This window comes from Lycium ferocissimum, chromosome 5 (genome assembly GCF_029784015.1).
Source record: "Lycium ferocissimum isolate CSIRO_LF1 chromosome 5, AGI_CSIRO_Lferr_CH_V1, whole genome shotgun sequence".
In the NCBI taxonomy this organism is placed as follows: domain Eukaryota; kingdom Viridiplantae; phylum Streptophyta; class Magnoliopsida; order Solanales; family Solanaceae; genus Lycium; species Lycium ferocissimum.
In genome coordinates, this window is record NC_081346.1 from 71,600,695 (window position 1) to 71,613,584 (window position 12,890).

Below are 12,890 nucleotides of genomic sequence, written 5' to 3' on the forward strand. Positions count from 1 at the left end.
TATGTGGTATATATTAAGGACTAAAATAATTATGTTTCTCATACACTAAGGACTATTTCGATTGCATGATATATATGAAAGACTAAAATAATCCAACTCCCATACTTTAAGGACCATTCTGATCATTCTCTCTCCAAGTTTTCAATCTTCGATTTTTTTGATGAAGATAATATTTGAAAAATAAATATTAATAATATTTTAAATTAAAATCGAAATGTGTAACATTTGAACATTTGAAAGTGTTGGCGGATGCTTAGGCTAACCAAGGGTGTTACCCGAACATTTAAAAAATGTCATGTATATATAGGGTAAATTTTACCGTATTTATGTGCATATATTAACTTTCGAACACCCTGATTAAAAAATTATTTGTATATTTAGCTTTCTTTTTTTCCGAACACCTCTTAGGATAAAAATCTTTATGTGATCCTTAATTTCGTTTGAAAGTATATTAAGTAGTACTTTAAGGACCATTTTAATCACTCTCTCTCCAAACTTTCAATAGAGCAGCTTTTTGATGAAGATAATATTTGAAAAATAAATAATAATATGTTAAATTAAAATCGAGAAAGAACATTTGAAAGTATATTATTTTGGCATTGCATAATTACGCTTGAGCTTAGGCTATTTTAAGCACTAATTAGTTTAGAGAATTCATTAACTTTAATCGGCACTTTATTTGCAACGCAAAATGTTATTATCAATATATCTCCAAACAGGATTCACTACTAGAAAAATCAAATTCCCTTCGGTACCGTCAGAAATTTATTCGTAAGAAACGTTTTCGGTGAATTTTTCGTCAATTACCCACCCGACATTCTTCGGGGAGACAACAACAATAACAACATATCCAGTGTAATTTCACATTATGATCTGGGGTAGGTAGCGTGTACACGGCCTTATCCTACCTTATGAAGGTAGAGAGACTGTTTCCAATAGACTCTCGGCTCAAGACTGGACGTCCTTCAGGAATTTGCGTTTTTTTAATAGTGATTTATGACTCTTAGGACTCGTTTGGTACGCGGGATAAGGATAAATAATTTCGGGATTAAATTTGAGATGAGTTTATTCCACGTTTGGTTGGAGTAAAATCGTGGTATAACTAATTCCGGGATTAGTTATCCCGGGATTATAGTGTTATTTTATTCCTGTGAAAAGATGAGATAACTAATCCCAGAATCCTAGATAACTTGTTTCTCAACCAAACCACCCCTTTTAATATATTATGTGCTCCAAACTTCATTTTGGCTTTCAACTTTTAGAAGATAGGATAGAGAAAAATATGAATTAGAATAAACTAAAAGCTACTAAAATTGTGTTGACTTTAGAGCATTTCACGAAAGCCAGGAAATGCATGGGCAAATTTAGCAAAACAATTACTAACAAACAACTTTAAAAGATAGACCTATAAAACACTAGTGAATTATCCGCGCTGTGCGCGGTCGTTAAAACATAAAATGTTATTTTTTCAATATCTGACTAACATAAATATATTACTCGTCAAATATACTTAGAGTTCAAGTTTAATTGATTTGATGATAATGATATGATTTTATGTTTTCTCTAAAATAAAAATTATAACCGGGAACATTTTTCTTTTGTACTTCTCTATCCATAAATTTGTAGAACAAAATTGTCAAATATAAAGTGAATAAAACTCAAATATATTTCTCAGAAAATAATGTTAAAACATTACGGTATGTATTGCTGAGTCTCAACATATTCAATTTCTCAAGAGAACATGAAAAAACTCAGATTGTTGGCTCACCTACAATATCTTTATCTAAAATTGCAAGACATCTTCTAACAAACCTTTTCACATACTTGATAGAGAAAAATAAAATTAAGGGTTAATGGGAAAATGGTGATTTTGGTAATAAGATAAATCAACTAATTAGTAATAACTTCCTTGCAGACTTCAAACTTGTAAGATATTTGTATTCTTATAACATTTTGTTATATAGAATTTATCATTTTTATTATAGTTTATTTACTTATTCTTCCGCTTCAAATGTCAAAATTATCTTAAATGTACTTAGTTAGACGAAGTTTCATTTGTGCATGATTTTTATTGTATATGAGGTTTAAGCGAATAGGGATAACATCGTTACCTTTTAAGAGTTTTAGGTAAAAGTATTTTGCCAATACATAAAGAATCTAGTCAACTTATCAAGTCATTTGTATTCATTTTCTATTTAAAATTTCAAAAGGTATAATTTTTTTTTAGATCAAAATGAATAAATATTTTCAGAATAAAAGTTTACCCATTTTTTAAATTTCATTTCATAAAAGGTAAATACATAAAAGATTTGTTTCTCATGTTATCGAAGTCTTCTTACTATTTTAAAATGCCCAAGACCCTTTTTATATAAATGAAGAGATTATAATATTTTTGCGTCTTCTATAATGAAATCTGGTAAGTGAGATTTAGAGTAATTGTTTATATAATTTTCTTATTTTATCACAACACTAACATGTTCCATAAAAAACTGCCAGCACTTGATTAAGAAAAGTCTAAAGAAATTTAAGTAATACTGTATGCAGTAGTAGAATCTTCAAACCCAATATTTCCAAAGCCTTCTCTAATTTCTCTGAGTTTTTTTTTTTAAAAAAAAAAAAAATCTTTGGTGTAAGTATGTAAATAATTTGTACTGTGCTTTATGAAGAGGAAAAAGGGTAAAGGATTAGTTGTGAAGGGAATAGTAGTGGCATATAAACCTCATGTTCAAATTACTTATTGCACAAATAACAGAAATTCTTAAATCATTATTAGTCGTATATTTAGAAGGTAAAAATTTATATAATGAAATACATAGTTTTATCTATGTCAGCAAAAAAATAATTAGGCGAATATATATGTCAGCAAAAAAATAAAAAGTCGAATCATTTCCTCTGGCCCTTGAAACACAAATTATAAAACTTTGTGATAGAGCCTTGTTCTTGGAGGGTACATATCTTGTATTTGGAGAGATGAATAAATGCAATTATTACTAAAATAAGCACCAAAAAATATATCTAAATTTATTTGTCAATAGTTCAAACTAAAACTTACTGAATGGTATACTTACGCTTAGCTACTAACCTGATCATCTCTCTCGATAAGTCTTCCACCGCCATTAAACTTCCTTCTTCATATCTTCATCTTGAAGAGAACTTGTGTCTGCCTGTTATGTCAGAAGACGAAATTCTTAAGAATATATCTCCGATCTTTTCTTACAAAAAAAAAAAAAGAAAAAATTCTCCGACCTTCATCAAAGTGGTGGCCATATATCGGAGACTATTCATTAGAAGAGGTCTTTTAGTCTTCTTAGCATGTCTGTTTAAATTTTTATATGCCTCATGGAGAGTGTAATGTGTTTATTGGGTTTAAATGTTGTTTAGTTAACGTCAAAATTTTTAACCGCCAACCTTTCAGTTGCCTAGCACCTTTTGAAATTGCAACCGTTCATTAATTATTAAAAGCATTTAAAATACGTGACTTTTGGCATTTTGAGTATAACACATAATAGAAAAATGGAAGGAAAATGTCAAAAAAAGGAGAAAAAAGATAAATCCTTTTCTTGGCCTAAGAGAGTGCCACATCACCTGCTCTAATGCCTAGCTTTATATAGATATAGAAGATTAGACGCTTAATGAGCAGGGATTTTAGGCATGCTATTGTGCAATAAATATGGGCAGCAAGGAAAGGTATGACAAAATTTTGTTAAAGTAATTTTTTTTAGACATTATTAGATAATATTCATGGATAAATCTCCTAAAATATGGATTTGTAATTTCTGAAATAAAATAGATTTACCTGCTACAACAAATAAATGTGACTTCAAAGATGAACATTCAGTATCGAGTTCATATGAACCCATCAAAGACTTCCAATAGAGAGTGTACATTTATGTGTACAAATTCACTAAAATTGCAATAAAGAGTGGATATGAGCTCATAATTTTAAAAATATAATAGAATCAATGTTAAAAACCTTAAAAGTTGAACTCATATAGAATTTAAATTCTGAATCCGCCTCTACATTCGCTCCAACCTCCGGTAATAATAAGGATGTGTTTTAAAGAATAAGCAAAATAATTTTTGTATCAGCACTCCATGTTGTTGCTATTGAATATTTCTGTTTCGTTATAACTTCATGACTTATATGATAAATCTTAATAAATTTAAAATTAAAGTTCTTTCTATAAAAAGTAAACGTAATTCTTGGCTTCGTATTACTATCGAGCATCGTATATAGTATTTTTCCAAAAAGGAATATGCTTATTGAAAATTGAGTAAAAATGCATATTATCATATAAGAAGAGGAGAAGCGTAGCGATTTGTATGACCGGAAAAGTTTCGCTAACCGGCAGACAATAGAATAACTCAATAGCCGCAACTTTTTTTCTTCGGGTAGTGAAGTTACTCCAATTAGTGTATGACTTGACGCACAAAAGTATCTTGTCTCTAGTTACTTAATCATTTTCGATTTCTATCACATATGTGTTATTTCTTAATCATTTCTTTTCACTAGCTCTCCAAGGTTTCTCCTTATTTTGACTTTCTCTTGTATGTTTCTTGCTCATACTAATGCCTAACAAATTAAACAATTAAGAAACAAGCCTGGATTATTGTACCAAGCACATCGACTTCTCGTGTCAATCTTCCGTGCGACCAATTGTATAGTGAGAAGCCAATGGGAAGCATGTTATGGTGATAGGCCGAAGAACGGTGATGGATATATTATCAGTCAATGCATATATATTCTTGCTACCCCAATATCGGTGTCGATAATCTGATCTTGAGAACAAAAAACTATCAGCAGAGGCGAATCCAGGATTTCAAGAGGATGGATTTACCATTAGCTATGAGATTTTTTGATTTCTTTTGAAAAGGTTCGTTGCTACAATCACAATGGTTTTTTTATTTCTTTTGCCTTTGGGACTTGGGGTAATCAGAAGTAAAGGGGAAAATAAGTCATTAGATGTAATATAAAAAAAAACACGTTTTTTTGCTTTTGAGTAATTAGAATTATAGAAGAAAAAGAATTTAGAATAATATAAAAATGAAAGTTAAAATAAATTGATGCTTTAGAAAATAAAAGAAAAACAAATACACGCAAAGCTCGAGTTTGATCCCAAGACTTGAGAAATATACATAGTCCCTCCCTAACCAATGCTCCACTCATAATTTTAGTTTGATCATGCTATCCTTCGTTAATATTAGATATATTTTTAAAATTATACACATAATATATCGAGTTTAATGAATGACTATATTGTTCACGTGACCCAAATTTTAAGTATAAAATTGTCTCTGACTATCAGTATTTACTTTCGGCTAAACTTACGGAATAACCTTTGTTATTGAACCTCTCATTTTCTTTCTATATCATGAGCTCAACTACTCTCTCACCTTTACTTTCTTTTTTATATTATCATGAATCCAACAACTTTTGACTTTCTTCCAGCTGCCTTTTTCTTTGGGTCTAAATGAGTGTATTACATACAAGTCATAGAAATTTTCTCTCTCTTCTCTTTGCTCACTTCTTTCAATAATAATTACGAGGAAAAACATTTTTTATCAGGATTGATTTTATTTACTTCTAAGAGTTTGATTCAAAATTTTCATGTTTAACATATGTGATATATTGTTCTCTTTGAGCTAAATCACACCATTAAATATTTATACATCGATATGTAGTTTCTCAATCTTTGTTACTATAGATGTGAAATTTTATTCGCATACTAATGATCTCTGCTCAAACTAAATTTCATGTGACCTACTACGTACCATGATCCATAGATCAATTTCGAGAATCATTGCATTTTACTCATAGAGCTGAGCTTATGACCACCAAAGCTCATAGTTACATGTCAATTTTCGAAAGCCACTGTATGTCACACATATGTCGAACATCTATGGTTATCAAAGTGCAGAGTTAGTTTCTTCTTATGCGCTAAACTACCTTTAACATGATAAAGGTAGTCCACTGGGTCCCATACCATGATTTCGTGTTCCCATACTCTGTCTCATCGAATCATTGATGATATTATTTATTTTGGGTCAAACCTGATTTTTTTTCAAAAAACTCACATCGTTAAAAATATTCTTATACTTATATAGTATAACTTTTCGATATTTTCAACTATTACTGTGTGATTTTATTCGCATACCAACAAAGTAATTACAAATTAATGAATTTCATTCACTCTTGTCACAATTTATTATTTTCTATCCCTCATACAAATTTATTTACTGAAAAAGATTAATTCAAGGAGACCAAAAAAAATAAAATTAAATAAATCGTAGGGTTTGGTAAGTAGACCCCTCAATGGACATTTTGCACCCACTACTTTTGATATTCTTCAGATCTCAAAAAAATAAACTATAGGCACACACTGCATCAACAACCCTTGTCACTCACTAACCCACTAGCCGACACATTTTACTATATAATCAGTTTTATACACATAGCCAGTATTACACACACTTACTTCAAGATCTGAAAAAAGAAAAAAAAAATCAAGAATGGAGTATGATGGAATTCTTTTGGGCATGGGAAATCCATTACTTGACATCTCAGCTGTTGTAGATCAAGATTTCTTGAACAAGTAATATTCTTTGTTACATTTCATGCCACCCCATATGTCTAAATTCCCTATTTTTAGCTCCATCGTTAGTTCCTTAAGTTTTATGTACATAATGGTTATCTACTTATCTATGTGTGTGCTTGATATGGTGGTATGTGTATACTGATCTTAGATTTGTCTATCTTGGATTAATTTTTTTTTTAATAAGATGGCAAAAGAAAAAGAAATGACAAAATGAAAACAATCTGACTATGTTCATTCCTATTTCTTATTTTCAATGTGGTTTCATTTTTCTTTTAAATTGGATCTTAGTGTTTATAATATCTGTGTATTTGTAGTCTGCTAGTGTTTCAGAGCCTAAAGGGCCGAGGCACATCCAAGATTTAAGCTATATGGGTTCAACCTTTAGGATAAATAATCTCAGGATTATATTTGAGATGAATTTATCCCATGTTTGGTTGGGATAAAATGGTGGTATAACTAATCCCCGGATTAGTTATCCCGGGATTGTAGTGTTATTTTATCCCTGTGGGAGGGTGGAATAACTAATCCCGGGATAACTAATCCCAGGATAAGTTATCCTAGGATAACTTGTTTCCAACCAAACGACCCCTTAAGGTTTTAGCATTGAACCCGCTATATTTTTGAAGTTTATGGGTTCATATATACTATTTGTTACATTGTTAGTGGATTTTTACATATAAACTATACTCCGCGCTGAAAGTAATGGGTTCAGATGAACCCGGTAAAGTAAAGTTGCATCTGCTTCTACTACAAGGGTGGCTGTATAAGGGGAGCTGGTATTGTCAACCCACAACCCTCCTCTTGTTATGTGTATAGCTGAACAATTTCTCATAAATGTGCATTTATAATAAATTAGCATGTGGATTTGATGATACTCCACATCTTCTGACTTACACTGTTGATTTTAGTTCTAAAAGCTAAGTTACTCGGACTCTTCGAAAGTGTTGCCGCACCCATGTCGGATCCTTCAAAAATACACTACTTTTGAAGGATCCGACATGCACCCGATGACATTTTAGGAGAGTCCGAGTAACATAGTCTAAAAGTGCATTGGTTTTACTTGCAGCTTTAGGTTCTCTTTGTTTCCTTTCATTTTATCATTTCAATGACTTGATTTTTAACTCATAGGTATGATATCAAGCCAAACAATGCAATTCTTGCTGAGGAAAAGCACTTGCCTATGTAAGTGGTTTCTTTTTTGTCGTAGTTGTTTTTTTAAATTGTAAATACTTCATTTTTTTTTAATTACATGAGGGGTAGGGGAGGGGATTACAATGTGAGGATTTGAACTCTCACCAACAAGGTGAAGTTCAGGTAGCCAACCAACTGAGCTACTAGATCCCTACTGTAAATACTTCATTAGGGGTTAGCTTATACTTTTTTTTTTTTTTTTTTGAGATTGAGATTAGCTTATACATGTTTTTTTTGGTGTTAAGATTAGCTTATACATGTGCCGAGTAAATTTACAGATCTTCAACTTCCATAGATTTATAGTTGCATAAGTATCCTTTTCTGGTAGAATTTGTTTGGAGAAATAAAATTTTGTATCTTTGAAATTTCTTAAGTTTTCGGATGTTGGGCTTTCTTTTTTCCTGCGTAAGTGTCTGCGTAAGTGTCTGGCTGGTGAGAATACCTTTTCTATGGAGGAATTTCTTAAATAGGTGTTATTTTGGGTAACATGTCCAACTAGCTATGTGAACGGTGAGCCTACAAAAATTAGTAATGGGCCTCTTGTCATTGCTGATTTAAACTGTGATAGAATAACATTAAGTAAGAGAGGCTACCGGACCACGTTCTGCTGAAGAAAAGAGTTAGTTTTATGCATTTAGTCAAAAAGCTGTTTGATTCTTCAAAAATATTGAATGATCTTTTATATACCAGGTATGATGAAATGTCAGCCAAGCCCACTGTTGAATACATTGCTGGAGGTAATTTTCCCTTTAACTTGACACATTGTATTTGTTAATTTTGTGCATTGAAGATACTAGAATCATTGATCTCATGGTCTTAATTCTGCAATACAGGTGCAACACAAAACTCAATCAGAGTGGCTCAGGTGTCTTGTCTTCATAAGTTTTTAGTGATTCTTTGCAATCTGACATGAACATACAATTCAGAAGAATAATTTTCCTTTGGGATTTGTAGTGGATGCTACCATTTGCAGGCGCAACAAGTTACATGGGCTCTGTTGGGAAGGACAAGTATGGGGAGGAAATGAAGAAAAATGCCAAGGATGCTGGCGTTAATGTAAGTTCTTAGTCCTTAATTTTCTCTTCTTAGTTTGACTATCTTTTTGTATTTCGGTGCATTGTGGATTTATAAGTGCAATTATTGCTCATTGTTTGCCTTTGTCTACGGTTTTGAACTTATAACATGATAAAGACATACTTGATGGAGAATTAGATGGAGATGGAGAATTGTCCCTGCTTGCATCTGGTGGACAATCTGGAAGGAGAGGAATTCAAGATGTTTTAAAAATATAGAGAATAGCATGCAGAAGATCAAACTGAATTGTCTTTTGCTATTAAGTTTTTGGTGTAAACAGATATTTTCAGATGATACTGCTACCATAATTGATGTGCTAGATTCAATATGAGGTAGATCAGTTTAGCTTCTGAAGTAAAATTGTAAATATGGTTTCAGTACAACCCATGTACTGTGTTGCCCGCTTATATATATATATATACAATAGTTACCAGTTTCAAAAAAAAAAAAAACATGATAAAGACATACTTTAATCCCAACTTGTCTTTATGTTTGGATTAAAATAGGTTCATTACTACGAGGATGAGACTGCTCCAACAGGGACTTGTGCTGTTTGTGTGCTAGATGGCGAGAGGTTAGTTTTACACAATTTTGCGTTATGTGTACTATGGCTCTTGTGTAGATTTTAGTCTTTCCTTTTTGTTAACGAATGAGGGAAAGGAAGAGAAAAAGAAACATTCTACTTTTTCTAACTAAGGTTCAAATACATGATTAATATTTTTTTTTCATCCATGAATTTCCACATGCTTTCTTGCTAAGGTGATGATCTGCTATTGAATATGCAGGTCATTGGTAGCCAACTTATCAGCTGCAAACTGCTACAAGGTTGACCATTTGAAAAAGCCAGAGAACTGGGCCTTGGGTAGGAATTGCATTCCTGTTTTTATGCAGATTAGACCTTAGATATTCAGTCTATTTTAAAGCTAACACATCTATTTGTGGACAGTTGAGAAGGCCAAGTTTTACTACATTGCTGGATTCTTTCTCACCGTTTCCCCAGAATCTATTCAGCTTGTTGCTGAGCATGCAGCTGCCAATAACAAGGTATGCAGTTTTTATTGTTTATGTGTGACTGGTCTTTTCGGTAGTTTTTTTGGGCTTTTTGGTAGTTCGTGCATGACAACAATCAAACATAATATTCCGTCCTGCTGCAGATCTTCTCAATGAACCTTTCAGCGCCATTCATCTGCGAGTTCTTCAGAGATCCTCAAGAGAAAGCCTTGCCGTAAGACCAATTTCCTACCTCGTCAAGGTAAATGAAGGTAGAAGATATACTGATCTTGGGATTGACGTTTTTGTTTTTCAGGTATATGGACTTTGTATTTGGAAATGAGACAGAAGCAAGAACCTTCTCAAAAGTACATGGCTGGGAGGTAAAGGACTATTAGCTTGATGTTTCTCACTTTGATGTTTGACTTTTATGGTACATGGCTAACGTGCTGCTTTGACTACTAGACTGATAATGTTGAAGAAATAGCATTGAAAATCTCCCAATGGCCAAAGGCATCTGGAACACACAAGAGGATTACCGTTATCACACAGGGTGCTGATCCCGTTGTTGTTGCTGAGGATGGGAAGGTGAAGTTGTTCCCTGTTATACCGTTGCCAAAAGAGAAACTTGTTGACACCAATGGTGCTGGTATGTTGTCTATGGTTTTTATACCTGTTTCTGCTTATATAGAGTTAGAATACCCTCTCTTTTACTGACAAAATATAAGGATCAACCAATCTTGATTAAGTGGTATTCATTAAGTTTTGTCTTTGGATCATGATAAAATCATACCATATTAACTGAGTTAATAAGCCAATCTTTTGTGTAAACATACTACAACGAGAAGTGTGTTAAATCCAATATTCCGACTCTTTGGGTAGTTACTGTAACATTATGATGTTCTGTTTTAACATTTGTCTGAAACTTTAAGTGGCTTTTTTCTGTTGAATTCTTCAAATAGTTTTTCCAAGAATGCGTCTGTTTAACTTTTATCAAAAAGTTTTCGCGTTTGAGGGTGTTTTTCAAAGAATAGTTTTTCCACTCACAAAACACTTACAGATCTTCAAAAATACCATAACTAACCTAAGATGTTTTGTTTCGCACAAACTTTGTTCAGAACTTTTTCCAAAGTCTGTTTTGAAGTAGTGTTATTTTCTTCAGAAGTTCATGGGAAATTACAGAATCTCACAAAATCTTAAAGATGTTCACAGAATATTCAAAATATTTAATCCAGTTTTGTTCCCTATTAGAGGACACAGAGTGGTAGCCATTCCAGACTGATCCTCTTGAGTTTTTCCCTCCTTTCAGCTAGCTACATAAAGTTTGTCCAAAATGTTATAATAGTGTCAAGTGTCTCACATTAGTTGAAGAAATAAGGTGTGTTGTCTTCTTATATGCTCTTTGACTATTCTCAATTTATGAGCTAGAGCTAGTTCTTACAGCTAGTATCAGTATTACACGGTTGGGACAAAACGCTTTCATCAAAACCTAGTAGTGAACTAATATGGTGTTAGCATAACTCTATTCTAATTCTAATCGACGAAGTGTATTTTAGTCGTTTTAACGTGCATTAGGTTGTTGTTTAACATGTTTGTTCTTACTTTGATAAGGTGATGCATTTGTTGGAGGATTCTTGTCACAATTGGTTCAAGGAAAACCAATTGCTGATTGTGTAAGAGCAGGATGTTACGCATCAAACGTTATCATCCAGAGGTCGGGTTGCACATACCCTGAGAAGCCAGATTTTGCATAAGATAGTTCTTATTTTTTTTCCATTTCCAGTGTTATGCCTAATTGAGAGAACAAAATTCGAATTCTATTTTCAATTTGATTGAGTAATCCCAAAATTTGGGCTTATTGTTCCCAAAATTTTGGCTTGTTGTAAGGAATTTTGGTTGCCTTTAAATATCGTTTGAGAATAACATTCCATTAGTAAAATTAAATTGTTTCCTGGGCAAATTTATTTATTTATTATCATAGATTTTGAAGTAACGGAATGATGGTTACCACAACACTGAACTTAGTATGGAAGGTTTTACCCTTTACAATTTATGGACAATTTGGTAACTTGCGTGACATATATAAAAGGAAAAAGGAATGCCCTTTGTTAATACCACGTGTCCAAAATTTGGCAACTGGAAAATAGTCGAATTTGCGTCTAAACTATACTATATGAAATGGGATGGACATGCCTCACTTAAAAATTAACTTTACCCTCTCCTTCTTTTCCTAAAATAGGTAAACCATTTTCGGTCAAAACACATTAAAATTAGAACATACAATCAGTAAAACATTTTTTGGCCAAAACAGATACATGTTAGAAAATAAAAAAATATGGACAATGGATAGCAGTGGCCAATAATGTTGAAGAAATAGCTTTGAAAATCTACAAAGAGAAGTATTTGTTTAACTTTTATCAAAAAAGTTTTTGCAAAATCTTTTTTCAGAAACTCTTTTTCCAGTCGCACAATACTTATAAATCTTCAAAAATACTTTAACTAACCAAAGGCCTTTTTTTTTTTGCACAAGTTTTTTTTTTTTTTTTTTTTCAGGAAAACCTTTTCCAATTGTTCAAACTTTTTCCCAAATTATGTTTTGAAGGAGTATTGTTATTTGTTTCAGTTCATGGAACTATATATGATGCTCAGCATGGGCCCTACAAATTACAATTCAAAATTATCTGCTAATTATAACAAAAGATTGCAAAGCATGTTTTTGCTTGTTAACTGTAGAAGATGAGCAAGTTTTTGCTTTGAGATATCACTCCCTTGAAATTATACAACTTTAATGCCACAATGTAAATTTAACTAAAGATCTAAATTAACATATGAGTCAATGAATTAAAGCTTTATATAAGCTTTGTGTCGATCTATTCTATGAGAAAATGCATTTGCTACTACTGCTTTCGGCGTAGGTGATCAGCAGTTATTTTTTTTAATAGGAAGCTATGAAGCACGTATTCATGCTGATGAAAGATGGTGCTTCAAGAGCTTAGAAAAAGAGTTTGTTGTTAACCTTCACTATTTGATTTGTAGAAG

General features: G+C 32.2%; 1 protein-coding gene across 1 annotated transcript; it reads left to right on the forward strand.

The window, feature by feature from the left end:
- Positions 1 to 6,375: 6,375 nt before the first annotated feature.
- Positions 6,376 to 11,811, forward strand: LOC132057308 (adenosine kinase 2). The gene is made up of 12 exons (XM_059449848.1): positions 6,376 to 6,593; positions 7,725 to 7,778; positions 8,478 to 8,524; positions 8,621 to 8,652; positions 8,742 to 8,843; positions 9,368 to 9,435; positions 9,647 to 9,723; positions 9,808 to 9,905; positions 10,016 to 10,086; positions 10,168 to 10,234; positions 10,317 to 10,500; positions 11,463 to 11,811. The coding sequence occupies exons 1-12, from the start codon at positions 6,511 to 6,513 to the stop codon at positions 11,603 to 11,605; spliced, it is 1,026 nt and encodes a 341-aa protein (XP_059305831.1). The 5' UTR covers positions 6,376 to 6,510; the 3' UTR covers positions 11,606 to 11,811.
- The last annotated feature ends 1,079 nt before the right edge of the window (positions 11,812 to 12,890 follow it).